This window comes from Caloenas nicobarica, chromosome 1 (assembly GCF_036013445.1).
Source record: "Caloenas nicobarica isolate bCalNic1 chromosome 1, bCalNic1.hap1, whole genome shotgun sequence".
NCBI lineage: Eukaryota > Metazoa > Chordata > Aves > Columbiformes > Columbidae > Caloenas > Caloenas nicobarica.
Genome location: NC_088245.1, coordinates 215,450,798 through 215,476,930, shown reverse-complemented (window position 1 = coordinate 215,476,930; position 26,133 = coordinate 215,450,798). Strand labels below are relative to the sequence as shown.

The 26,133-nt window shown below is 66.1% G+C and overlaps 3 protein-coding genes across 4 annotated transcripts in view; 1 reads left to right on the top strand and 2 right to left on the bottom strand.

Annotated features, from left to right (window-relative positions):
• Positions 1 to 26,133, top strand: part of LOC135988764 (gastrula zinc finger protein XlCGF26.1-like) — a 129,858-nt gene that overhangs the window by 27,439 nt on the left and 76,286 nt on the right. The window lies entirely within an intron of this gene.
• INPPL1 (inositol polyphosphate phosphatase like 1) lies at positions 536 to 18,485 on the bottom strand. 2 transcript variants are annotated; one of them, XM_065634874.1, is made up of 28 exons: positions 18,224 to 18,485; positions 13,882 to 13,945; positions 12,676 to 12,826; positions 12,478 to 12,589; positions 12,261 to 12,398; positions 12,080 to 12,170; positions 11,395 to 11,484; positions 10,985 to 11,083; positions 10,259 to 10,409; positions 9,988 to 10,094; positions 9,501 to 9,603; positions 9,220 to 9,416; positions 5,097 to 5,214; positions 4,690 to 4,786; positions 4,454 to 4,592; positions 4,271 to 4,370; positions 4,089 to 4,177; positions 3,919 to 4,000; positions 3,720 to 3,809; positions 3,505 to 3,618; positions 3,322 to 3,410; positions 3,138 to 3,225; positions 2,884 to 3,039; positions 2,718 to 2,802; positions 2,283 to 2,438; positions 1,428 to 2,187; positions 1,138 to 1,265; positions 536 to 793 (listed from the first exon to the last, which is right to left on the bottom strand). In XM_065634874.1, exons 1-28 carry the CDS (start codon positions 18,403 to 18,405, stop codon positions 703 to 705), a joined length of 3,867 nt encoding a protein of 1,288 aa, XP_065490946.1. In that variant the 5' UTR covers positions 18,406 to 18,485; the 3' UTR covers positions 536 to 702. The 2 variants fall into 2 exon arrangements, with proteins under 2 accessions (XP_065490946.1, XP_065490953.1); XM_065634881.1 differs by having other exon boundaries at positions 9,235 to 9,416.
• On the bottom strand, positions 20,229 to 25,193 carry LOC135988912 (folate receptor gamma-like). The gene is made up of 5 exons (XM_065635286.1): positions 24,985 to 25,193; positions 24,683 to 24,839; positions 22,867 to 23,055; positions 21,457 to 21,592; positions 20,229 to 20,564 (listed from the first exon to the last, which is right to left on the bottom strand). The coding sequence occupies exons 2-5, from the start codon at positions 24,833 to 24,835 to the stop codon at positions 20,293 to 20,295; spliced, it is 750 nt and encodes a 249-aa protein (XP_065491358.1). The 5' UTR covers positions 24,836 to 24,839; positions 24,985 to 25,193; the 3' UTR covers positions 20,229 to 20,292.

Genomic DNA, 26,133 nt, shown 5'->3' with positions numbered 1-26,133 from the left:
GCCCCCACGAGGGGACGGATCCAGCAAGTACCTAAAATGGGCAAACTGGGAGTGTGGGGGGACACCCCAGAGGCACTGATGGCGGGGGGGGTGAAGGCACTGACCCGGTTCTGCAGTGGTGGGATGCCCTGAGTGGGGACAGGACCCCCAGGGTGGGGGACGGGCACCCCAAGCGCTGCCTAGTGTTGTGCACGGGGGCTGCCAGAGCCCCCCCATCCCATCCCATCCCATCCCAGAACTGTCCGGGCATCACAGAGGCACTTTGTTGAAACACAACTTTGCTCACAGATTCCTCTTTCTCCTCCTCTTCCTTCCTGGCTGCGAGGGGCAAGGGTAGGAGCCGGGGTTTCCTAGGACTCACCCCAAAACCCTACCCCAGACTGCAGGACCCCTCCCGCCCACAAGACATATGCTTGATCCCTTCTCTCAATAAATAAGAAATAACTTAAAATGACGGGAGGCCCCTTTGGCTGGGACCACCCTCCTGAAATTGTCTGACCAAGACCCACCACCCCCCTGTACCCCCCAAGTCCACCCCCCACCCGCCGTTACCCAGCACCCAGGGTCCCGGTGCTCCCGCCAGCTGCTGGTGATGGATGCTGCTGGTGATGGCGGGATGTGGGACGCTCGGCCGCGGGATGCGGGACGCTCAACCGCAGGATGTGGATGCTCGGCCGCGGGACGCGGGACGCTCGGCCGCGGCTATTTGCGGAGCTGGAGGCTCTCCAAGAGGACACGCTTGTGGCCGGGGTCCCGCACACCGGCCTCCTCCAGGTCCTCCTCCGTGATGTCACTGGGGAGGGGGGGACACAGTCACGGGGCTCGCTGACCCCAGTTGGGAACCCCAGGGCTGCATCCCGTCAATGGGTGCGGGAGCCCCTGCTTCGGTTGCTGGGTGCCCACCCGCCCTGGTGCCCACCCACCCTTCTCCCCACCCCTACCACAGGGCTACGTGGCCCTGGGGGGCAGTGGGGACGCCCCAATGCTGTGGGGAACTGCACCCGCAGGGGTCTCCCCACAGCAGGGTGTCCCCACCCAGGCATCACTGTGACTCCCCCAGGGAGGACGTGGACCCACCAGGTCTGGCACGAGTTGGGGGTGTGAGTAGGAAGGGGGTCCCTGAGCGGGGCTGCTCACCTGAGGAACTCCAGGTCATCCCAGCCGTTGCGCACCAGCCCCTCCTCGTACCGCTCCATCCCCAGCGCCCGCAGCCACTCGCCCACGCCGGGCACGGTGCCCACGCCACGGCCCGCCGGGCACAGCGCCTGCACAGCACCACCCGCACCGTCAGCCCCGCGCCCCGCCCGGGGACCCCCGGCATGGGACCCCCCTGCTGCCAGGGAGGGTCCATTCCTGGACCCCTTGCCCCATCCTGCTCCTCCTGGGGGCAGGCGGTGCGGGCACCCTGAACCCCCCCAAGCACCCACCTCCTCAGCCAGGTCTTCCTGGATGCTCTCCCGGATGGAGTGGGGGGGGAAGGCGAGGGGGTGGCCGTAGTCGGGGGGCAGGCAGCGGGGGGGCAGCTCCATCCGCCCCGCCTTGGCCAGCAGCGGTTGAGGCGGGGGCGCCACCCGCCCCTTCTCGCCGCCGTAATCGACCTCGCTCAGCGTCTTGGCCATCTGCAGCACCGAGCAGGAGCGGTCGTCCAGCAGCCCCCCCGCTGCGGGCAGCCCCCCAGCTGCAGGCAGCCCCCCGGCAGCGGGGGTCCCACTGGGCCCCTCCAGCCCAAATCCAGCGCCGGCAGCCGGGGGGGGCCGGGGGTGCAGTTTGGGTGCTGGGGAGGACTCGCCGCAGGCGGCAGCCCCGGGGCTCGGCCGCGGTTTGGGCTCCTCGCGCCCGTAGGGTGCTGACGGCTCCCTGGCGCTGCCGTAGAAGGGGTTGGGGGGGGCCAGCTCCAGCTCCCGTGGCAGCGGTGGTGGGGGGAAATCAGGGGGGGGCAGGTTGAGGGTCCCAGTGTCCTCGTCCGAGGAGCTCTCGTCACCGCGGCGCTGCCCAGCCGAGGGGTGCCGGCGGCGCTCGGGCACCGGCAGCTGCACCTTGACCTTGGCAGGGGGCGGTTTGCCGGGGTCCCCCGGTGTCAGCAGCTGGTGTGGAACCCCCTCCAGCACGTAGTAGGCTGGGTTGTTGAAGCTGTTTTTCAGCGGCCCCCCCGCTGCCACTGGCTCTGCTGTCACCTCTGCCCTGCACCTGTGGGCGCAGGGGGTGAGCGTGGCACTCCCAGGTGTGCGGGGACGGAGAGACAGTAAGTGTCCCCCCCCAGCTCTGCCCCATGTCCCCCTCACCGGCTCGGGGCGGCCTCGTCTCTGGTGGTGCTGCGGTGGGGGGCAGCAGGGGGGGGCCGGGGAGCCAGCGCGGCGCTGCCCTTCTCGGGCTCCTCAGGGAGCTTTGCCGGGGTGGCGGGGGGCAGCTCGGCACTGGGTGGCTTCCGCACCACTGACCTGGGTGACAAGAAGTGTTGGGGGTCCCATGGGGCTCAACCCCTCCAGGACAGGGCTCAGCCCCACCCGGGAACAGGGCCAGTGCCATTTTCGAAGGCACTGGGTGCCCTGTCCCCAACCCATGCGGCAGAGCCAGCACGGGGACTGTCCCCAACCATGTCACCATCCTGGAGAGATGCTCGGAGCGATGCCCACGCTGCCACAGCACTGGGAGGTGCCCAAGGCCTCCGAGACCCCCGTCCCAGGACCCCCAGCCCCCCCAACCCCTGTCCCCCATACTTGGCACCATCCTGGTTGGCTCTGGCACCCAGCGGCACCTTCCCTTTGCCGGCTGCCGTCTCGTCCTTATCAACGCTGATCCACTCTGTGAGGGGACAGGGGGCTCAGCGGTGTGGGGGGGTCCCATCCCCACTGTCCTGACCCCCAGGGTGGGGGCAGTTCTCACCATAGAGCCTCTCGCGGGTGCCCAAGCGCTCGGCGGGCACGCGGACCCTCATGGAGCCGCGGATGTTGCCCGTCTCCTCGCCCCGGTGCGCCAGGTAGGTGAGGAACTGCTGCGCCGTGCTGCCGATCATCGACTTCAGGGCGATGACGCACTCCCCTGGGGGGTGGCAGCCAGGGGGAGGGGAGTTGGGGGTCTGTATCCTCGAGTGACCCCCACCCAGGACCCCATCGAGCCCCCCGGGTGCGGGCACTCACCGTAGGACTCGTAGCCGTCGAGGGATTTGACGGTGAGCAGGAGGTGCTGGTCCTGCAGGTACTCGATCTCGGAGAGGATGGGCTTCAGCTGCGGGCGAGGGGACAGGATGATGGCACTGGGGGGGTCTCCCTGCCAGCAGCCCCCGCTCAGCACCAGCCCTTCCTGCCCCCGGCCCCTCCTCACCGTGGGCAGCTGCCGGGATGACCATTGCACCTTGAGGAAGTTGATGTTGTCGCTGCTCTGGCTGTCATTCTCAAAGCTCTTCTTGAACTCTGCGGGGGTTGCGGGACACGGCACAACACCCATCAGCCCCCCGGCACCTCACCAAGCCCCCCCGGACCGCCCCATCGCCGTGCCAGCCCTCACCTTCCAGGCAGGTGGAATAAAACTCGATGAAGAACTTGGTCCGGCTGGACGTCTTCACAATGGCCTCGATGCTCTCAAACTCGATGTACGCCTGCTCGGAGGACTTGGAGAGCCCTCCAGGGAGAGGGGAGGCTCAGGGTCGCCCCCCAGTACCCCCCCACCTCGAGGTGGGACCCATGGGGAGGGCGGCCGGGTGTCCCCTTGGGCACAGGCACCTTTTTTGGAGACGAACTGGGACGTCACCCCCACCTCGAAGGAGCCGAAGACGGGCGAGTGGTCGCTGGTGACGATGTCGTCTGTGCATCCTGCGGCCACATGGGATGGAGGGGGTCATGTGTGGGTGGGGGCCACAGTGTCCCAGTGTCCCAGGGGGGAATGCGGTGTCCTGGGGTGAGATGGGGACATGCAGCTCACCGTAGGCGTTGCAGTTGACATGAGTCTCAGGGTAGGACTTCCAGAGGATGCGGTCACACCAGGACGGCACGTTGGTGCGGACCTGGCAGGGACAGGGGGAGTGAGGTGGGAGAGAGGGGTCAGGCTGGGGTGTCACGTCCCCCCCCAACCCCAAACCAACCAACACTTACCCCCGTGGGCTTCTGCTTGTGCCAGACGTACGTGTCCCGGGAGCCCCGCTCGTAGCGGTAGGTGGGGGGGAAGGTGATCTCCTCCTCGCCTGCACCCCCAGTGGTGAAGAGGGGGTCAGGCCAGTCCCAGCAGTGGGGGCTGCCCCCCCCCCCGGGCCCTCCAGAGCCCCCTCAGCCCTCACCGAAGCGCAGGAAGACCTTGTGCTTCTCCTTCTCCAGGTTGAGCTGATCCACCTTGAGCAGCGGCTCCAGCTCCTTGCGGCTGATGTAGTTGAGGATCTCCTGGGGGACAGAGGGGCTGGCACAGGGCCGGGACACACACACCCCGACAGCCTCCCCACGCACCCCGGTACCGTCCCCCTCACCTGGATGTCCATGTCCAAGCGGTAATTGAGGTCCCCGAACCAGAAGAGGTGGGTGAAGCGGAGGGAGATGTCGAAGGAGCTGAGCTGCTTGTCCCCCAGCGAGAGCAGGCGCAGGATGTCCAGGTAGTTCTGGTTCCTCCTGCCCACGGAAGGGAGGGGGACAAGGGGACAGGGGCGTCATGAGGATGGGGACAGAGGTGGCAGGAGGGGGCTCGTCTTGGCATGACGGTGCTCACCGCGCCGTCTTCTCGCTGCCGGAGGTGAGGTGGCAGTTGACAAAGCCAAAGGAGGTGCCGTTGAACATGAAGGAGACGCCCACGGCGCCCTTGTTCCCTGTGGGGACACGGGGACAGGGACAGGCTGGGGGATGCCCTGGGACCCCCAGGCTGCCCCCTGCGGCGGGGCATGGGACCCAGCTGTCCCCAAGCCCTGGTGACAGGGCACAGTCCGCACCGGTGCTGTGCCCGGGGCTGCCAGCACGTGCCTGGACCCCTCCTCGTGCAACGCACACCCGGACCCCTCCTCGTGCAAAACACACGTGCCCAGCCCCCTCCTTGTGCAGCACACACACCGGGACCCCCCCTCACCTGTCCCTGTCCCCCATGAGCCACATGTCCCCCCTGCAACGCCCGGGGACCCCTACCCAGGGTGTTGGCGATCCCCGTCTTGACGCTGGAGGTGCCCACATGGCTGATGCGGTTCTCGTGCTCCGGCTTCACCAGCACCACCACCTTGATGTTCCACAGGGACTGCATGGCCACCTGCGGGGCCACCGTGACACCCCCCATCAGACCCCCCCACCTCTGCTGGGTCACGCCGGGGAGCGCGTCCCCATCCCAGGAGGGTGGCTGGGGGCAGAAGCCCCCTCTTTCACCCCAAAGGGCTGTTCCCCCACCGCCACCAGCACCCACGAGACGGGGTGAAGAACCAGAGGGGTGGCTGGGCCCAGGGAGTTGTGGGGAATGGAGTCTCATCCAGCTGGTGACGAGTGGTGTCCCCAGGGCTCAGTACTGGGACCAGTTTAATCTCTTTATCAGTGATGTGGATGAGGGGATCGAGTGCACCCTCAGCCAGCTTGCAGACAACACCAGGGTGGGTGGAGCGTTGACCTGCTGCAGGGTGGGAAGGGTCTACAGAGGGGTCTGGATCGATGGGCTGAGGCCAGTTGTCTGAGGGCCAACAAGGGCGAGTGCCGGGTCCTGCACTTGGGTCACACCAACCCCACGAACGCTGCAGGCTGGGGAAGAGCGGCTGGGAAAGGAGCTGGGGGTGTTGGTGCCAGCGGCTGAACACGAGCCAGCGTGTGCCCAGGTGGCCAAGAGGCCACAGGATCCTGGCTGGGACCAGCACTGGTGTGGCCAGCAGGCCCAGGGCAGTGACCGTCCTGTGCTGGGAATGGGGAGGCCAAACCACGAACCCTGGGGGCGGTTCTGGGCCCCTCGCACCACAAAAAAGGACAAGTAAAAAGGTGACATTTGTTCACGGTAACTTTTTTCCCTTCTGAAATGAGCATGACAGAGGAGAGCCAAATAAAGATCATTGGAGTAACTGTGCCTCACTCACTGGAGAAAGCAGGAATTTGTTTTGCTCTGGGAAGAGCCTTTGAAGCCTGGTCACATTAGGGGTGGCACATAAGAGACCATTAAAGTATCCCAGGTCTAAAACTGGTGAACCAAGCACAGGCTACTCATAATTTTGCCCGAGGTCAATTCAGGTTGCCTGAGGACTTGTGCAGGTGAGTTTTAAATACATTCAAGGGTGAAAATTCCCCCATCTTTATGTTCCTGCTCCTGTGCCTGACCACCTTCATAGAATCATGGAATCACAGAAGGGTTTGAGTTGGAAAGGACCTTGAAGATGATCTATTCCAACCCCCTGCCATGAGCAGGGACATCTGCACCAGCTCAGGTTGCTCAGAGCCCCGTCCAGCCTGGCCTGGGATGTCTCCAGGGATGGTTCAGCCACCACCTCTCTGGCCAACCTGGGACAGGCTCTCACCACCCTCGGGGCAACAATTTCCTCCTGATGTCCGGCCTGAATCTCCCTCCTTTAGTTTAAAACCATCACCCCTCGTCCTATCGCAACAGGCCCTGCTCAAAAGTCTGTCCCCATCTTTCTTATGGGCCCCTTTTCAGTCCGGAAAGGCCGCACTGAGGTCTCCCCGGAGCTTCTCTTCTCCAGCTGAACCCCCCAGCTCTCTCAGCCTGTCCCACAGCAGAGCTGTTCCAGCCTCGGGTCATTTTGTGGCTCCTCTGGCCCCTCTCCAGCATTGCTTTTGCAGAGTATTGCTTGAAAAGAAACGGCCCCGTCAGGCTGACCTCTCTGCACCACCAGCCCGGCTGGCTCTGCAGCTCTGCCTCCAGCTGAGCATTTTTCCACGTGTCTAATTCCCCTGAAGGGCAACGGGAAAGCTTGGTTTGCCGCTTGCAGCGAAGCTGAGGGGAAGACACACCGCAGAGCAAGCACCAGCCTGTGCCAATATCCAGCCTTCATCTAAACAGAGATAAACCATTCCAGTTTAAGCAACAGTGCGCCTAAGTTAACTTACGCTTCTACTGGAAACTTATACATTCACTTATATAGAGCTGTTGTTGTCACTTACAAGAACGAACCCTGTCTGCAATCGCTAACCTAAAGATACATAAATCCTTTCAGTTTTAGGTTGGTCTGCTCATATAACAAAGAGTGACTTGCAAAACACCTGGTCACAAACTACAGACACTGCTGCCCTTGCAGCTTCAGACATTTGGAAGCCAACGCAATTAGCTGAGTTTTGCTTTAACACACATCTCCAGACTGTTGGATAAAGTGTCCTTTAGCTGAACTTTGCTCACTATACGCTAAAATGATTATGTAATGCAATATGCAAATGTGTAACCAACTGGCTCTTTAGGACTGCCCTGAGGAGGGGTAAGATTTTGTATATAATGCCCGTGACTTTTCTTGCTGGCGTGCTGGCTTTATTCCAGCATGCAGACTTGCACAACTCTGCAATAAACAATATCTCGTCTCTGTGTGCTAACTTTGGCTCATTTTTATGCACACTGAGTAAAGAACTGTGTTTTGGGGATAACAGAGCTGCTGTAGCCAGGAACGCCCTTATCACCTGTGCTGAACTCAGCCTATTGCTCCACATTGAGCTGAATCAAGATGGAAAATAGTCTGAAAGGACGATATAATTCCAGTTTCTTTCCCATTTCTCATCTGCTGACGTAAACAGATGGGGACAGATCCTCAGGGAGGATACAACCTCCCTGTGTGTCACTCCTATAGCAACTTCTACAATTTGCTGATATTATTAATCAATGACACAGACGGGCATCGAGTGCACCCTCAGCAAGTTTACGGGTGACCCCAAGCTGAGTGCTGCAGGTGACACACCTGAGGGACGGGGTCCATGCAGAGGGACCTGGACAAGCTGGAGAAGTGGGGCCATGAGAACCTCATGAGATTCAACAAGGCCAAGTGCAAGGTCCTGCACCTGGGGGCCAGTAAGAATGACGGGGTCAGACTTTTGAGCAGGGCCTGTTGCGATAGCACAAGGGGTGATGGGTTTAAACTAAAGGAGGGAGATTCAGGCTGGACATGAGGAAGGAATTGTTGCCCTGAGGGTGGTGAGAGCCTGGCCCAGGTTGGCCAGAGAGGTGGTGGCTGAACCATCCCTGGAGACATCCCAGGCCAGGCTGGACGGGGCTCTGAGCAACCTGAGCTGGTGCAGATGTCCCTGCCCATGGCAGGGGTTGGAACCAGATCATCTTTAAAGTCCCTTTCAACACAAACCCTTCTGTGATTCTGTGATTAAAGGGTGGGAGGAGGGGAAAGACAGACGATTTTATTGTCGAACCCGTGTGAGATGCTGTTCCCAGCAGACACAGCCAAGGGTCACCTTGCTGCACGAGTTATGTCGCAGCCCCGGGACATTCCATCTGGCACTCCCACACTACATCGCTTGTTGATTAGAATTTGAAATGATTGCTTGAATATAAGTTGATTTTAATCTTGTGTGACCCCTTAATGATGTTCTCCCAAGGCTTTTTAAATGTGCACCAACTAAGCACACAGCTCCAGTCCCTGCTCCAAACCATCCATGACATCTCTTTATGGCAGGTCTGCACGGTGCACAGCTCTCAGCATCTTATGGTTGGACCTGAGGATCTCGAGGTCCCTTCCAACCAAAATGATTCTGTAATTCTAAGAAAGGCCTTGAGGTGCTGGAGCGAGTTGAGAGAAGGGAACGGAGCTGGTGAGGGGCTGGAGCACAAGTGTGATGGGAGCGGCTGAGGGAGCTGGGGGTTCAGCTGGAGAACAGGAGCTGAGGGGAGACCTTCTGATCTCTGACCTGCCTGAAAGGAGCTTGGAGCCAGGGGGGGTCGGGCTCTGCTCCCCAGGAACAAGCGCCAGGACCAGAGGAAACGGCCTCGAGTTGCGCCAGGGGAGGTTGAGGTTGGATGTGGGGAACAATTTCTTCCCCCAAGGGCTGTGGGGCATTGGAACAGGCTGCCCAGGGCAGTGCTGGAGTCACCATCCCTGGAGGGGTTGGACAGACGGACATGAGGTTCTCAGGACATGGGGCAATGCCAGGGCTGGGGAACGGTTGGACTCGATGAGCTTGAGGGGTTTTTCCAACCAAAATGATTTGATGATCCCACCCCAAAACACACAGCATCGCCACAGCTTTCCCAGAGGGGACCTTGAGCATCACCCAGCTCCGTCCCCCACCAGCATCAGAATCCCACAGCCTCCCAGGACCGCCCCCAGGTTCCTACCGGGCGGTACTCGACCTCGGTGACGTCCCTGAGCGCGGCGCGGAGGACATCGACCCACTCCCTGTCCCCCAGCGAGTTCTCCTGGCTGCCGAAGACGTAGATGTCGTGGGGGATGGCGACTGTCACCTCATCCAGCGTCTTCCCCAGCCCCTTGCAGGTGAACCACGACGTGATGCTCTTGGGAGGGGGCACGCTGCCTGCGGCGGGGGGAGTGGCACAGTCAAGGGGGGGCCCAGGGGCTCATCCCCCCGCTCTGGCGGGACCCCCCCGGCCCCGCTGACCCATGTTCCAGGTGCCGATGAAGATGTTGATCATGTCGGGCTCGTCCTGCTGGGAATGTTTGTTCTTCATCAGCTGCAGGAGCTGGCAGAACGCCTCGCGCTTCTGGGGGGGTGGTGGGAACACACGGTCAGCAGGGGGTCCCCATGGCCCCCCAGCCTCTCCCGACCCCCACAGCCCCCCACAATTCCCCCTTGGCCCCCACAACTCAGCATCTCCCTGGGACGGCGACAGAGACAGGTCAGGCTGGGGGGCTGCCCTGGGACCCAAAGGCTGCCCCCTCCAGGGCGGAAAAATGGGGACCCAGCTGTCCCCAAGCCTTGGTGATGGGGCACAGTCCCAACCTGCGCTGTGCCCAGACCCCTCCTTGTGCAGGGACCACCCCAGGGACACCCCCCAGGGACACCCCCCAGCACCTGTCCCCAAACCCTTGCAGTGGACCAGGGGTCAAATCCTGCCTGCCCCCCACCCCGGCAGAGTGGGACCCACCCTGGCGCTGACGAAAACGAAATCTTTCCGTTGCGTTTTGTCCTTTTCCTTCTCAAAAACGATGCCCAGTTTGTTCTGCACCCGCTGCGACTTGATCAGCTGCCGGACTGGGCGGGGGAAAGGGGAGAAGCACGTGTGAGGGATGTTGGGGTCTGGTTGGGCACTGTGACCCCCCACCCAGGCTGGGGACACACCCAGGATGGGGACACCCAGCTGCTCCCACCCCCAGTGCAGAGTGGGGCGCAGGGACCCCCCCAGCCCCCCCACGCACTCTTGTCGTGGGTGAAGGTGTTCCAGTCCTCCTGGGCGTCCCGCTGCCGCCGCAGCACCACCAGCCGCCCCCCCTCCACGTCCACGCTCAGCGTCTGCTTCTGTGACTTCCCCAGCTTGGTCAGGTCCCCCAAGGTGACGTCCAGCTTCACCTGGGGGACAGCGGGGGCTTGGGTGGGGGGGGACACGCCGAAACCCAGCAGCCAGCCCCCCCAGCACCCCAACCCCGCGACATACAGCGTCCCCAGCCCCCTGACACCCGAGTCCCCAAAACCCAGGACCCCAGTTACCCTGACATTCTGACCTCCTGTCACCCAGCCCCCCCATCACCCGCCAGCCCTGCACCCACCCCGCCGGCACCCACCACCGTTGCACCCACCTCCCCCCACACCCAGCACCCCAACACCCAGCACCCCCAGCACCCCAAACCCCAGGCACCCACCCTCTGCACCCAGGCCCCCCGGAATCCTGACCCCCAGCACACAGCCCCCCAACACCTGCCCCCCCCGGCGCCCAACCCCCTGCATCCACCCCCCCAGAGCCCAGACCCCCCTGCACCCAGCCCCCCAACACCCAGCCCCCCCAGCACCCCACCCCCCTGGCATCCAGCCCCCACCAACACTCACACCCGGGGACCCCGAGAGGTTTGTGCCCCGGATGTGACACCCGGTGTTGACCCCCACCCCCGGGGGGACCTTTCTGCCGTGGGGGGGACAGCGGGACTCACCTCAAAGGTCTGCACTGGGATGCACTTGGCCTTGCGGGAGAGGGGCTGGGGGGGCGCGGGGGGGGCGGCCGAGCTCATCTCCTGCAGGGCCTTCAGCGCCTGGGGCGGCCGGTGGCATCGGCATCACCGCGACCACCCCAAATCAGCCCCCCAGGCCCAGCAACCCCCCCAGCCCCATCAGCCCCCCAATCAGCACCCCCAGTCTCACCAACCTCCCAGCCCCATCAGCCCCTCCAACCCCATCAGCCCCCCATCAGCCCCCCCAACCAGCCCCCCAGCCCCATCATCAACCCCCCACCCATGGAGCCCCCCCCGTGTCACCCAGGCAGTTCCTCTGGCCTCCCCCAGCCGTACCCCAGCACAGACTCCCCACAATGGGACACCCCCCCCCGCACCCCCCCCGGCCCCACCTTCTTCTCGATGCCGGCCAGGAAATCCTTCAGCACCGAGAGCTTCAGCACCAGCTGCTCCAGCTCCTGCTCCCCGCTCTGCCCCCCCGCCTGACGCCCCCGCACGTCACGGCACCGCATGGGACCCCCGCAGCCACTCCAACCCCCCAGCGCCGTGAGATGGGGCAGGATGGGACCCCCAGATCCCAGACCCCCAGAGGGGCAAGACCCCCCCAGGAAGTGTGGGACAGGGCAGGATGGGACCCCCAGATTAATCCCACCCCCCTGGAGGGGCAGGAACCCCCAGCACTATGGGGCGGAGCAAAATGGCACCCCCAGATCCTCCCCAGCCCCCCCAAGGGGTAGGACCCCCCCAGCACTATGAGGTGAGGCAAGATGGGACCCCCAGATCCACCGGAGGGGCAGGACCCCCCAAAACCATGGGACAGGGCAGAATGGGACCCCCATATTAATCCCGTCCACCTGGAGGGGCAGGACCCCCCCAGCACCATGAGATGGGGTAGGATGGGACCCCCAGAGGAGCAGGACACCCCCAGCACTTTGGGATGGGGCAGGATGGGACCCCTGGAGCCACCCCAGACCCATAGAGGGGAGGACCCCCCAAAACCTGGGACCCCCAGATTAACCCCACCCCCCTGGAGGGGCAGGACCCCCTCACTGCCACGTGTCCCTGCGTCTCCCTCACCTGCTGCAGGATCTTGGAGACCATGGAGGGGCTCTGCTGGTCAAACACCTTGGCCAGGATCTCCAGCCCCCCCAGCACCTTGTCCACCTCACTGGGCGGGGGAAATAAGAGAAAAGGGGGTCTAAGCCAGCGGCACAGCCGTCTGTCTGTCCGTCTGTCCCTCCCGGTGTCTGGTACCCACCTGTGCAGCCGTTTGCAGGAGGCGACGAGGGTTTTGTTGAGGTGGGGGAGGCTGCTGGCCCCCCCCTTCACCGCCTCCAGGTCCAGCGTGTAGCTGCTCCTCAGGTACTCGTGGGAGATGCTGCTCAGCCCGTTGGTGCTGTGGGGGAGACACAACACCCAGGGGATGAGGAGCCGGCAGGGACAGGCAGGGGACAGGTGGGGGGACAGCCCCTCACCTCTCTGCTCCCCCATCTGGCCCCAGCCCCGTGGGGCTGAGCCCCCCCGAGCTGCTGGAGATGCTGGTGGAGCCGGAACGCGGCGGCAACGGCGGCTTCTCGTCCTCTCCATCTGCAACGGGGCGATGCGGGGCGTCAGTCCCAGTTCCCTCCCGGGGGACCGGGGGTCGCAGGACCCCAGCTGTGACCCCCCTCTACCTGAGTAGTCCCTGTCCTCGGCGGGGTCCTTGTCCTTATCCCTCTCGACCGGGAAGAGGAGGGTGCAGACCAGCCCCTGGTTGGGCTGCAGGTACAGGGCAATCAGCTCGCTCAGCGTCTTGAAGCGGCGAACCTGCACCCCCTGCGACGTCTGGGGGGTACACGGGGGCATCAGGACCTGCTGGTGGGGTCACCCGCACCCCCCCAGTGCAGGGACCACCCTGGTGCATGTACCTCCCAGTGCACAGACCCCCCAATGCAGGGACTCCCCCAGTGCAGTGACCCCCAAAATGCAGGGACCCATTCAAAGCAGGTAATGCCCCCCATGCAGTGAGCCCCCCAGTGCAGGTACTCCGCCAATGCAGGGACGTCCCCAACGTAGGGATCCTCTGTACAGGGACCCACCCCAATGCAGGGACTCCGCAGCGCAGGGACCCCTACTCCAGGGGTCCCCCCAAGGCATGGACCCCCCAACACAGGGACCCCTCATTACCAGGATTCCCCCAATGCAGTAACCCCCCAGCGGGGGGAACCCCCAATGCAGGGACCCCCCCCAATGCAGGGACCCCCAGTGAAGGGAACCCCCTGCACCCAGACCCCCCATGAAGGGACCCCCCTCGTTGAGGGACACTCGTGCAGGATGTGGGGCTGCCCCCCCAGCCCCAAGGCTGAGCCCCCCGGGGCTGTGGCTGCCAGGCAGCTGCGGGCAGGGCGCAGGCAGCTGCGGGCAGCAGCCGCCATCCCTCAGCCTCCTCCCTCCCGGGGGCGGCTTTTTCCTGCCCCCCCCTCGCTGCCACGACCAGCACAAAGAGGCTTCTGTTCCTCTAAAAATACCCGGTGGCGGCGGCCAAGATGGGCCCTGGCGGGGAGCTGCCGGCTACGCCGAGAGCCGGGCACGCCGGTGGCACCGCGCCAGCACAGCGGCCATGCCAAAGAGCCGGGCACGCTCATGGCACGGTGCCGCAGGCAAACCAGCCCCCAGGGCGAGGTGGGGGGGGACAGGGAGCCCCCCACGACCCCAGCACACTTGTGGGGCAAGGGGCTGGACATGGGGCGCTGCATCCACCCAGCAGGAGCGGGGTGCAGGCTGGGGGGGTCCCGGCACCCCAATGTCCTGCACTGGGATCCCCCTGCTGCCTCGCCTGCCTTGGGGGGTTTCCCCAAAGAGCCGGGGGGGTGACAGTGTGGCGGGGGGGCCATGCCCACCTGCACGGCCAGGAAGTCCTCGTCGTCGGGCAGGATGCGGTAGGTGTGGACATGCTTCTGGAACCTGCGGGCAGAGGGGGCGTCAGGGGGGGACAGCATCCCCCCACCTGCCTGCACAGCCCCCCGGGGACACCAGGGACATGTCCCGTGGGACCCCCATGTCATCAGCCGGGAATGAGCATCTGCAGGGAGAAGCTGCTCTGGCGCCACCGTGGGCTGTGGCATGTGACGAGCCACCAGGTCTCAGCCCGGCTCCCATAGGGACAACACTGGCAGGAGGGGTCCCGGGGGGCATTGGGGGTCAGGGTGGGCGCTGCGGGTCCCAGAGTGACCTTCTCCAAGAGGGACCCCCCGATTGACACCCCCCTGCCCCCAGGCTGACCCCCAGCATGCTCTGTGCCATGTCACACGTCCTGGCCCTGCTGCCCGTCCCCATGCCAGAGCTGCCACCCCCTGCCCGCAGCGCAGGCAGGAGCAGGCAGGAGCAGGCAGGAGCTGGCAGCGGGGAGGCCAGGAAGCAATTGATTTGTCACTGGAAGCTGACAGGAACCAGGGACACGATCCCGGGGCAGGGGGTGACGGGCGGCGCTGAGAGACGGGGTACAGATGCCAGCGGGTGCGGGGGGCAGGACGGGGACCCCTTGCATGTTCCCTCCCCATCTGAGGGACACCAGGAGCCAGGGACCCTCTCCCCGGTGTGCTGGGGACAGTGGCTCCCAGGCTGGTCCCCGGCCACGGCACTCGCAGAGGTCACCAGGAACACAGGGGCTGTCACCGCGCCAGGGCCACCTGTCAGCTTGGCTGCAGTGTCCCCTGCTCCGGTGGCACCTCACCACGGGGCCAGGCAGTGTCCCCCTGCCACCATGCCCATGTCCCCGGAGAGGGTGCTGTGCCCTGCAGTGCCAGATCCCCCAGTGTCACCTCATGTGTTGAGTCCCCCAGGTGCCACCCCACTCCCCATAGTGCCGGGTCCCCCAGTGCCACCCCACAGTGCAAAGTCCCCTGGTGTCACCTCACGTGCCGAGTCCTTCAATGCCACCCCACAGTGCCATGTCCCTTGGTGCCACTCCACTCCCCATAGTGCCGGGTCCCTCAGTGCCACCCCACAGTGCCAAGTCCCCTAATGTCACCCCACAGTTCTGGGTCCCCTGGTGCCAACCCGCTCCCCACAGTACCAGGTCCCCCAGTGCCATGTCCTCGTCACCCCACAGCTCCTCCAGCCCCCAGCCCTGTAGCGAGGTGGGGGCACAGCACGAGCATCCTCCCCTGGCCTCCAGAAAGGGGATCCTCTATTTCTGCTCCCCCCCACCTATAGACACAAGACCCCCCCCACCATGGCAGCCACAGCATCCCAGCACCCCCACACAGGGGTCATGGGGGGCCACAGGGAACCCCCCCAACTGGGGGGGTTGAATGGGACCACTTTCTGGGGGGGTTACATGTAAAAGCCTCCCCAGGGGGGTGGTATGGGGGTCCCTATGGGAAACCCCAGCTGAGGGTTCTGCGGGGGGTCCCCAACTCAAAGGAACCCTGGGCGGGGGGTCAACATGGAAAACCCCAAACTGGTGTCAGGGGGTGGTGGGGTACACAGAGATCCCCAGTTGGGAAAGGGGGGTCACAAGGGGTCTCTGTGGGAAGCCCCAAAGCACAGCTGGGGTGTCCATAGCAGGAACCCCTATGGGGGGGGCAGGGGGGCACATGGGGAACCCCAGGGCAGGGTCAACACCGGGAGCCCCAAATGGGGGGACCCAGAGGAGGAACCCCATTTGGGGGGGGAGGGGGGAGGGGCACAGGGGGGTCTCTATGGGTAACCAAGGGGGCTCCTATGGGGCACAGGGGTTGGTACGGGGGTGAGGGGGGACTGCAGGGGTTCCCCCCCATGCCGCTCACAGTTGCTGTTTTGGCGAGTGATCCCCAGGGGCCGGGGGGCCGGGGCTGCTGGCACAAAGAGCCATTATGTGGGAGCTTGGCCACCAGCAAGTGCCAGGGCCCCCCCAGCTCCACCGTGGCACAACGAGGGCCACCGCACCCCCCCGCCATGGGACACCACACGGGGACCATCCCCACCGGTGCCACCAGTGCTCCCCAGGGCCGGCACCGGTGTGCCAGGCCGCGGCGCGTCGGCGGGAGGGTTAACGGAAGCCAGCGCTGCCGGGATCCCGGCGGTTCCCTTTCCTCCTCCTGCCCCCGCAGTTATTTTTAGGCCCCGACGGCGGCAGATCCGGCAGCCCCGGTCGCCCCCACGCCAGCACGGGGGCTGCTCGGCGGCACCGTCCTGCCCACCGTCCGGGCAGGGACCCTCCGGCACTCAGCTGCCTGCCACGGCACCCCCGTGCCCGCCATGGCACCCCCGTGCCGGGCTCTGTGCCGTGGTGGGGGCCCGGCCATCAGTGCGGCCACGAGGAGCTGGAGCTGGCAGCGGGGACCGGAGCCGGTGAGCCCCAGGGAGAAGCCACAACCGGGCTGGACAGATACCGGTGTCCCAGTGGGGACGCCACGTTCCCACCGCCAGCACCAGGCCAGGTGGGGAGAGCCGCTGGTTCCAGACCCCGCTTTTACTCCGGCATCTGCACCAAGACCCCCCTGCCACCCACCCGGGTGCCCCCGTGCACCCACAAGCCCCGCCGGGTGCCGGTATCGGCACAGGCAACGCGCTGCTCTTCCCGCGCCGTCACCCTGGTGCCGCTCGCCAGCCCGGCATCGCGGCGAGGAGCTGGTGACCACGGCCACGCCGCGCAACCCAATCTGCACGAGGCAGGAGGACGGCGGCAGCGCCGGGGCCGCACGCCCTGCACCGGCACGGCACACGGCACAGCCCCGGGCCAGGGCAGGCCGGCGTGCGGCTGCCGGCGCCCACGGGCTCTTGGGGAGCGGAAAAGCCTCATTTCGAGGTGCCCTCACCCCGCAACCACATCAAGGCCCCGGTGCTGGCGCAGGCAGCCGGCCCCGAGCGCAGCCGGCGGCACAGCCCGGCAGCACCCCGGCAACACGCCCAGGTGACAGCGGGGTGACGGCGGGGTGACAGCGAGGCCCAGGGCACGGTGAGGTGACCTGGGCTCCGCTGCACAGTGACAGCCAGGCTGCCACCCCGGTGCCACCGTGTGCTCAGCCCCGGGGCCAGCACAGCGGCCAGGTGCGGGGGGCAGCACCCCGGGGACCCCCAGGGCTGTTGGCACCCACTGGAGCCACCGAGCCCCCTGGCATGACCCATGGGCACAGAGCTGTCCCACACCTCGGGGGCTGGGATCCCCCAGACATGAGGGCAGGGCCCCCCCAGCACCATGGGGAAGCTCAGGGACAGTCCCCAATGTCACAGACCCCCGTGGTGGCAGAGCGGGAGCCCCAGCCCCCCCAACGCCAGTCCTGCTCGCCACAGTGCCTGTCCCCCACCAGTGTCCCCCCAGTTCTCCCAGTTGCCCTCTCGCTCTCTTTCCGCAGCCCCCCAGTGCCACCCCCATTTATGGTGCCCAGTTCCCCCCAGCCTGGAGCAAGTGCTGCCCCCCGCCAGTGCACCCCCCAGACCTCCACCCACCCACTCCCTGTCCCCCCACTCCCAACTCTGCCCCAGCGCCCCCCCCCCAGTGCCAGGTCCCCCCCTGTAGTTCAAGTGACCCCCATATCTGGTGTGTCCCCCCCGGGTTTGGTCCCCCCATGCGCCTGTTGTCCTCCGGGTGTCAGTGCCCCCCTGGGTAGCCCACCCGTGTCCCCCCGTGCTCCCCAGCTCCTCCTCCAGTGCCCCCCCGGACGCTCCCAGTAACCCCCTGGTGTTTCTCCCAGTGCCCCCCATGCTGATGCACCCCCTGGTATCTCACCGGTGCTTTCCCAGACCCCCCGCTGCCCCCTCGGACTCACTTGTACCCCCAGATCTCCCCCAGAACCTCTCCGGTGTTCCCCCAGCCCCTCTCATAGCCCCCAGTTCTCTCCCAGACCCCCCCACCCCCAGATTCCCTCCAGTGCCCCCATGGACTCCCCCTCGCTGACCCCCAGACACTCTCTGGTGCTGTCCTGACCACCCCCCCATGCTCCCCACTCCCAGCAGCTCCTGCCCGTGTCCCCCCCACTCCCAACAGACACATCGCGCATCCCCCCCGTGTCCCCCCCACTCCCAGCAGCCCCAGCCCGTGTCCCCCCGTGTCCCTCCGTGTCCCCCCCACTCCCAGCAGCCCCAGCCCGTGTCCCCCCGTGTCCCTCCGTGTCCCCCCCGCTCCCGGCAGCCCCAGCCCGTGTCCCCCCGTGTCCCTCCGTGTCCCCCCCCCTCCCAACAGCCCCAGCCCGTGTCCCTCCGTGTCCCCCCCACTCCCGGCAGCCCCAGCCCGTGCCCCCCCGTGTCCCCCCCACTCACAGCAGACACAGCGCGTAGGCCCCCGCCACGCTCTCGCTGTCCCGCACCAGGAAGCTGCCGTCCCGCCCCGCCCGGGCCAGCTGCTCCTCGGCCGCCGCCCGGCTCAGGTCCCGGTGGTACCACAGCGGCGCCGGCCCCCCCGCGCCCCCCCCGGCGCCCCCCGCGGCCCCCGTGCCCGCCATGCTCCGCCGGGGCCGCGCCGCGGGGCCGCGCTCCGGCGCTGGGCGGGCGGGGGCAGCACCGGGGGGGCGGGGGCACCGGGGGGGAGGCGGGGAGCAACCGGAGGGGGCGGGGAGAATGGGGGGGGCGGGCAGAGGCACCGGGGGGACGGGCAGCACCGGGGGATGTGGCGAAACGGGGGGACGGGGAACACCGTGGGGACGGGGGACACCGAGGGGGCGGGGAACACCGTGGGGACGGGGAACACCGTGGGGACGGGGGACACCGAGGGGGCGGGGGACACCGTGGGGACGGGGGACACCGAGGGGACGGGCGGTGGCACCGGGAGGCGGAGAGCGCGGAGGGGACGGGGAGCACCGGGGGACACCGAGGGGTCGGGGGACACCGGGGAATCGGGGGACACCGGGGGGTCGGGCAGCACTGGGGGGACGGGTGACATCAGGGAGACGGTTGACACTGGGGAGATGGGGTCGGCGGGGAGACGGGGGACACAGGGGGACGAGGACACCGCGGGGACGGGGACACCGCGGGGACGGGGACACCGTGGGGACGGGCGGTGGCACCGGGAGGCGGAGAGCGCGGAGGGGACGGGGAGCACCGGGGGACACCGGGGGGTCGGGCACCACCGGGGGGACGGGTGGCACCGGGGAGATGGGGTCACCGGGGTTCGAGGGACACCGGGGGGACGGGCGACACCAGGGCGCGGGCAGCAGCACCGGGGAGACGGGCAGCACTGGGGGATGTGGCACAGCGCGGGGACGGGGGACACCGGCGGGCAGGCGGTGGCACCGGGAGGCAGAGAGAACCGGGGAGATGTGACGCACCGGAGGGACGGGAGACACCGAGGAGACGGGTGTTACCGGAGGGTCGGGGACACCGGGGACACGGGGGACACCACGGGGCGGGCAGCGGCTCCCGGGGGGAACGGGAAGCACCGGGGGACGGGGGACACCATGGGGCGGGCAGAATCGGGGGTTGTGGCACATCGAGGCGGCGGGGGACACCCGGGGAGACGGGGGACACCGGGGGCCACCAGCTTCGGGGGTCGGGCGGTGGCACCGAGGGGATGTGGCACTTCGAGGGGACGGGTGACACCGGGAGGCGGAGAGCACCGAGGGGATGGGGAGCACCGGGAACACGAGGGACACCGGGGGGATATGGCACATCGGGGGGGCAGGAGCAGGGCTAGGGGCTCAGAGGAGGGGGGGCACACGGCCCGGTTTGGCACCGGGGATCCCCCCATGGCCCGGGGGCTCCTTGGCTGGAGCAGCGCACCCCACAACCCCGGCCGGGACAGGGTACCCCACGTTGTGTTCCCCTCCGGGGCAGGACACCCCAAATGCCCACCCCAGGACAGTGCACCCCATATCCCCCCCCCCAGGACAAGGCCCCCCAAGTTTTCCCCCACCCGCGACAGTGCACCCCGCATCTGCTCCCCTAGATGGGACACCCCATGTTGTGTCGATCCCCGGGGCAGGACACCCCAAATCCCCACTCCGGGACAGTGCACCCCATATCCCTCTCCCCCTGCGGGCAGTGCACCCCAAATCCCCCCCACGCCACAGGGCAGCCCATGTTATTCCCCCCTGGGGACAGTGCACCCCACATCCACCCCCCCAAGACAGGGCACTCCCCATGGGACACACAAAGCCAGGACCCCCCAAGAGCCGTGAGGAGGGGGTCCCAGCAGCAGGGACCCCTGTGCCCCCCACTTTGTTGGGTGTGTGGGTCCAGGGGGGAACGATACCACACACTGGTGGGTCCGTATGGATAAACACGGCTCCCTCCCCCCCAACCCCCGAGCCCCCAACCCCCAGCTGGGCAGGAGCGTTTATTGACCAGCCGCATGCAGGGCGGGCGACAGCGGCCGGTGACACTTGGGACACGGTTCAGAGCAGGCCCAGGAGGGCGGGGGGCAGCAGGGCCAGCAGGAGCGGGGGCAGCACTGGGGGGGCGGCACCAAGGGCGTAGAAACGGGCGACAGCGACGTTGGGGTTCCCCAGCGCGGGGTCGAACCACATCTGGATGCAGCGGCCGGAGCCGCGGTGGTAGGTGGTGTAGCGGTAGGAGTGGGACCAGAGCTCCTCGCACAGGTCGGCCGGGGTCGGGAACACGAACTTGAACTTCTGGCACATGGCGCCGTGGGGACACTGGTTGGTGCCTGCGGGGGAGCGGGGGGGGTCCTATTTTTACAATAGGAGGTGGCACCACTTGGGCTTTGGGGGTTATTGGGGTGCTGGTGGGTCCTGCTGACTTTGTCCGGGGAGAATTTGCACTGGGGGGGCCCCCACCCAGCTGCCAGCACCCCCCGTCATCCCCCACCTCATGGGGACCCTCAACCCCCCCAGACTCACAAACAGGACGGGAGAAGTGTGGGGGGGTGTTTTTGGGGTAGGGGGTGGAATTCCCCAGTGTGGGGGGGGGTTATTGGGGTCCTGGTGGGTCCCTTTTGACCCTGAGGGGTTGACCTTGGGGGGTTGACTTTGAGGGGGCCCCCACCCAGCTGCCAGCACCCCCTGTCACCCCCCACCCCATGAGGATCCCCCCAGCCCCACTCACAGCCAGCGGGGAGGGTTGAGAAAGGGGGGTGGTTTTGGTATAGGGGATGACATTGCCTGGGGTGTAGGGGGGTTATTTGGGTCCTGGTGGCTCCTGCTGACTTTGCTGGGGGGGGTGACATCGGGAGGACGCCACCCAGCTGCCAGCACCCCCCATCACCCCACACCCCCCAGACTCACAACCAGCGAGGGTGGGAAAAGAGGTGAGGGGGATTGGGATAGGGGTGGCATTCCCTGGTGTGGGGGGGCTTATCGGCTTATCCAGATGGGTCCCTTTTAGTCTTGGGGGGCCCCCACCCAACTGCCAGAGCCTCCCCTGTTACCCCCTACCCCACAGGGACTCCCAGCCCCCCCAGACCAAACACATCCAGTTGGGGTTGGGGACGCAGCCGCCTCCCCTGCAGCAACACGGCGGGTGACTGGGGACACACTGGGGGTCTGTCCCCGAGGTGGGGGTGTCCCCGAGGCGGGGGTGTCCCTGTGCCCCCCGCTGACCTGAGGTCCAGTTCCAGCCCTTGTGCCAGTTGGCTTTGCAGGTGACGCTGTCCTGGCAGTCATCCCACCACTGCTCGCAGTCCTCGCGGCACAGCGGCACGTGCAGGATGCGCTCCCGGCGCCAGCTGGTGTCCGTCTGCCCGGGGACACGGCCCAGTGCTCACCAGTGCAGCCCAGTCCAGCCCAGGCCATCCCAGTTCAGCCTAGTTCATCCCAGTCTAGCACAGTCCAGCCCAGTTCATCCCAGTGCAGCCCAGTTCAGCCCAGTCCATCCCAGTACTTCCCAGCCCATCCCAGTCCATCCCAATTCACCCCAGTCCAGCACAGTCCATTCTAGTCCAGTCCAGCCCAGTTCATCCCAGTGTAGCCCAGTTCATCCCAGTCCAACCCAGGCCATCCCAGTCCAACCCAGGCCATCCCAGTCCATCCCAGTTCACCCCAGTCCAGCCCAATCCATCCTAATCCAGTCCAGTCCAGCCCAGTGCAGCCCAGTTCATCCCAGGCCATCCCAGTTCAGCCTAGTTCATCCCAGTCTAGCACAGTCCAGCCCAGTTCATCCCAGTGCAGCCCAGTTCAGCCCAGTCCATCCCAGTACTTCCCAGCCCATCCCAGTCCATCCCAATTCACCCCAGTCCAGCACAGTCCATTCTAGTCCAGTCCAGCCCAGTTCATCCCAGTGTAGCCCAGTTCATCCCAGTCCAACCCAGGCCATCCCAGTCCATCCCAGTTCACCCCAGTCCAGCCCAATCCATCCTAATCCAGTCCAGTCCAGCCCAGTGCAGCCCAGTTCGGCCCAGTCCAGCCCAGTTCATCCCAGGCCATCCCAGTTCAGCCTAGTTCATCCCAGTCCAGCACAGTTCACCCCAGTCCATCCCAGTCTTTCCCAGCCCATCCCAGTCCAGCCCAGTTCACCCCAGTCCAGCACAGTCCATCCTAGTCCAGTTCAGCCCAGTTCATCCCAGTGCAGCCCAGTTCATCCCAGTCCAACCCAGGCCATCCCGGTCCATCCCAGTTCACCCCAGTCCAGCCCGGTCCATCCTAATCCAGTCCAGTCCAGCCCAGTTCATCCCAGTGCAGCCCAGTTCATCCCAGTGCAGCCCAGTCCAGCACAGTTCAGCCCAGGCCAGCCCAGTTCAGCCTAGTGCAGCCCAATCAAGCCCAGGCCATCCCAGTTCAGCCAAGTTTAGCCCAATTCATCCTAGTCCATCCCAGTTCATCCCAGTCTAGCCCACTTCATCCCAGTTCAGCCCAGTCCAGCCCAGTTCCTCCCAGTCCATGTCAATCCATCCCAGTCCATCTGAGTCCATCCCAGTCCAGCCTAGTTCATCGCAATTCATCACAGTCCATCCCCATCCAGCCCAGCCCATCCCAGTCCATCCCAGTTCACCCAGTGACCGGGGGTGCCCCCACCTGGTCGATCCATGGCCCCAGGTTGGGGTCACACTCATACAGACACGTGTCCTGGATGAAGTGACGCTTGCACTTCTGGGACATGGCCCCGCAATGGTCCCAGTTGAAGTTGTACAGGTAGGACTGGTCCCGATGGGCCTCCACGCTGGTGTTGGCCGTGCAGCACGCGTTGTCCCGCCACGGGGCACACTGCAGGGATAGGAGGTGACAGCAGGTGACAGGGCAGAGGGACCCCCCTGGTGACCCCACGATGGGTGACACGGCAAAGAGACCCCCCCAGTGACCACATGGGGAGGTGGCACCAGGCAATGGGGCAAATGCACCCCATGGGGAGGTGGCACTGGCTAACAGGACAGACGAACCCTCCAGTAACCCCACAAGGAGGTGGCACCAGGTGACAGGGCAGAGGGACCCCCTGGTGACCCCATGGTGGGTGACAGGGCAGAGGGAGCCCCCAGTGACCTCATGGGGAGGTGGCACTGGGTGGTGGGGCAGAGGGACCCAACGGGGAGGTAGCAACATGTGACAGGCAGAGGGACCCCCAGGTGACACCACAGGGAGGTGGCAACAGGTGACAGGGCAGAGGGACCCCCTGCTGACCCCACAGTGGGTCATGAGGCAGAGGGACCCCACAGGGAGGTGGCACCAGGGGATGGGACAGAGGGACCCCTCCAGTGACTCTATAGGGAGGTGGCAGTGGGTGATAGGGGAGAGAGACCCCCCCGGTGACCACATGGGGAGGTGGCAGCTGGTGATGGGGCGGAGGGACCCAACGAGGAGGTGGCAACATGTGACGTGGCAGAGGGACACTCTCGGTGACTCCATGGGGAGGTGGCAGCAGGTGACAAGGCAGAGGTACACTGACGGGGCAGAGGTACACTGACGGGGCAGAGGGACCCTACAGGGAGGTGGCACCAGGTGACAGGGCAGATGAACCCTCCAGCAACCCCACAGGGAGGTGGCAGCAGGTGACAGGGCAGAGGGACCCCCCCAGTGACACCACAGTGAGTGACAAGGCAAAGGGAACCCCCAGTGACCTCATGGGGAGGTGGCAGCGGGTGACAGGGCAGAGGGACCCCCCAGTGACCACACAGTGGGTGATGCGGCAGAGGGACCCCCCGCTGACCCCATGGCGTGTGATGGGGCAGAGGGACCCCACAGGGCGGTGGCACCAGGGGATGGGATAGAGGGACCCCTCCAGTGACCACATAGGGAGGTGGCAGCGGGTGATAGAGGAGAGAGACCCCCCAGGTGACACCATGGGGAGGTGGCAGCAGGTGACAGGGCAGAGGGACCCCGCTGGTGACCCCACAATGGGTGACGGGGCAGAGAGGCTCCCCCAGTGACCTCATGGGGAGGTGGCAGCAGGTGATGGGGCAGAGGGACCCCCCCGGTGACCACATGGTGGGTGACGGGGCAGAGGGACCCCCCGGTGACCACATGGGGAGGTGGCACCAGGTGATACGGCAGATGAACCCTCCGGTAACCCCAGAGGGAGGTGGCAGCATGTGACAGGGCAGAGGGACGCCCTCGGTGATCCCACAGGGAGGTGACACGAGGTGACAGGGGAGACGAACCCCCCCAGGTGACACCACGGGGAGGTGGCACTGGGTGGCAGAGCAGAGGGACCCCCCTGGAGACCACAGGGTGGGTGATGGAGCACAGGGACCCCCCGGTGACCGCATGGGAAGGTGGCAGCAGGTGACAGGGCAGAGGGACCCCCAGGTGACACCACAGGGAGGTGGCAGCAGCTGACAGGCAGGGGACCCCCCGGCGGGTGACACGGGGGTGTGCGGGGGGGTGACAAGGACAATACCTGCCCGTAGAGCTCTCCCTCGGGCCCCGGCTCCGTCTTGTGGTGCTTGGCGTCCATGCAGACATTGAGCAGCGAGTCCCTTGTCACCGCGCCGGTGACACCGGTGCTGACCGGCCAGGCCAGCAGCGCCAGCAGCGCCCGCGCGGCCGCCATGGCCCTGCCGAAGTGGGGGGGTCACCGCGGCGGCACCCCGAGGGACACGGCGGGGACAAAGTCCCCCGTGGCGCACGTGGCGGCGCACGGCGGTGTCCCGACAGTGTCACATTGTCACCGCCGGCCCTTTGGCGGGGTCTGGCTCCTACCTGGGGGTGCCGGGTGCGGCGGGGGGAGCGCAGCTCGTGGCGGAGGTCACGGCGCGGCCCAGCCCTTGGCCACCGAGCGGGGGACGTCACTGGCCGCCGAGGAGGGGACAAGGCCCGGGATTGTCTCCCCGCCAGGCCCCGCATGGAGCCAGGATCCCTCCCCCAGCGCCGCGCTGGGGGCAGCGGCGGCCAAAATCCACTCACGGGTGTTTGTCCGTCCCTCCTGCCGGGGGGGGACACGGCGGGGAGGTGGCACCGGGCCCTGACACCGGGGGGGGGCAGGATCCCCCCCATTGGGGTCACAGATACGCCATGGGTCGCAGATACCCGCGGGGGGGCAGGTACCCAGGGGTGACAGATGACGGGGGGGGCGCAGCGGATACCCCATGGGGGTCACAGACCCCGCCACGAGTCACATGGAACCCCCGGGGGTGTCACAGCTGCCCGGGGGGGGCAGGTTGACCCCCCATTGAGGTCACAGATACCCCAGGGGGTCACAGATGCCCTGGGGGGGGTCACAGATACCCCCCATTGGGGTAATTGATACCCTGTGGGTCAGAGCTGCCCTGGGGGGGCAGGCACCCCCTGCACTGGGGTCACAGATGTCCCCCCGGGGCGGTCACAGATACCGCCCCCCCCCATGCAGCAGGTGCCCCCCATGAATCACAGCTGCCCTGGGGGGGGCAGGTACCCCCCCCGATTTGGGTCACTGATACCCCATTGGGGTCACAGATAGCCCCGGGGGGGACACAGGTACCCCTGGGGTGATACATGATGGGGAGGGGGGCAGGTATGCCCCTGGGGGTCACAGCTGCTCTGGGGGGACAGGCACCCCCCAACTGGGGTCACAGATGCCCCGGGGGGGGTCACAGGTGCCCTGTGTGGAAGGGGGTCACAGATACCCCCCCGTTTGAGTCACCGATACCCCACGGGTCGCAAATGCCCATGGGGGGGTGACAGCCCCGCAACGAGTCACAGATGTGCCCGGGGGGGGTCACAGCTGCCCTGGGAGGACATGTACCCGCCCAAATTAGGGTCGCAGATGCCCATGGGGGGGTCACAGCCCCCCCACGAGTCATAGACGTGCCCGGGGGGGCTCACAGCTGCCCTGGGGGGACAGGTACCCCCCAATTAGGGTTGTAGATGCCT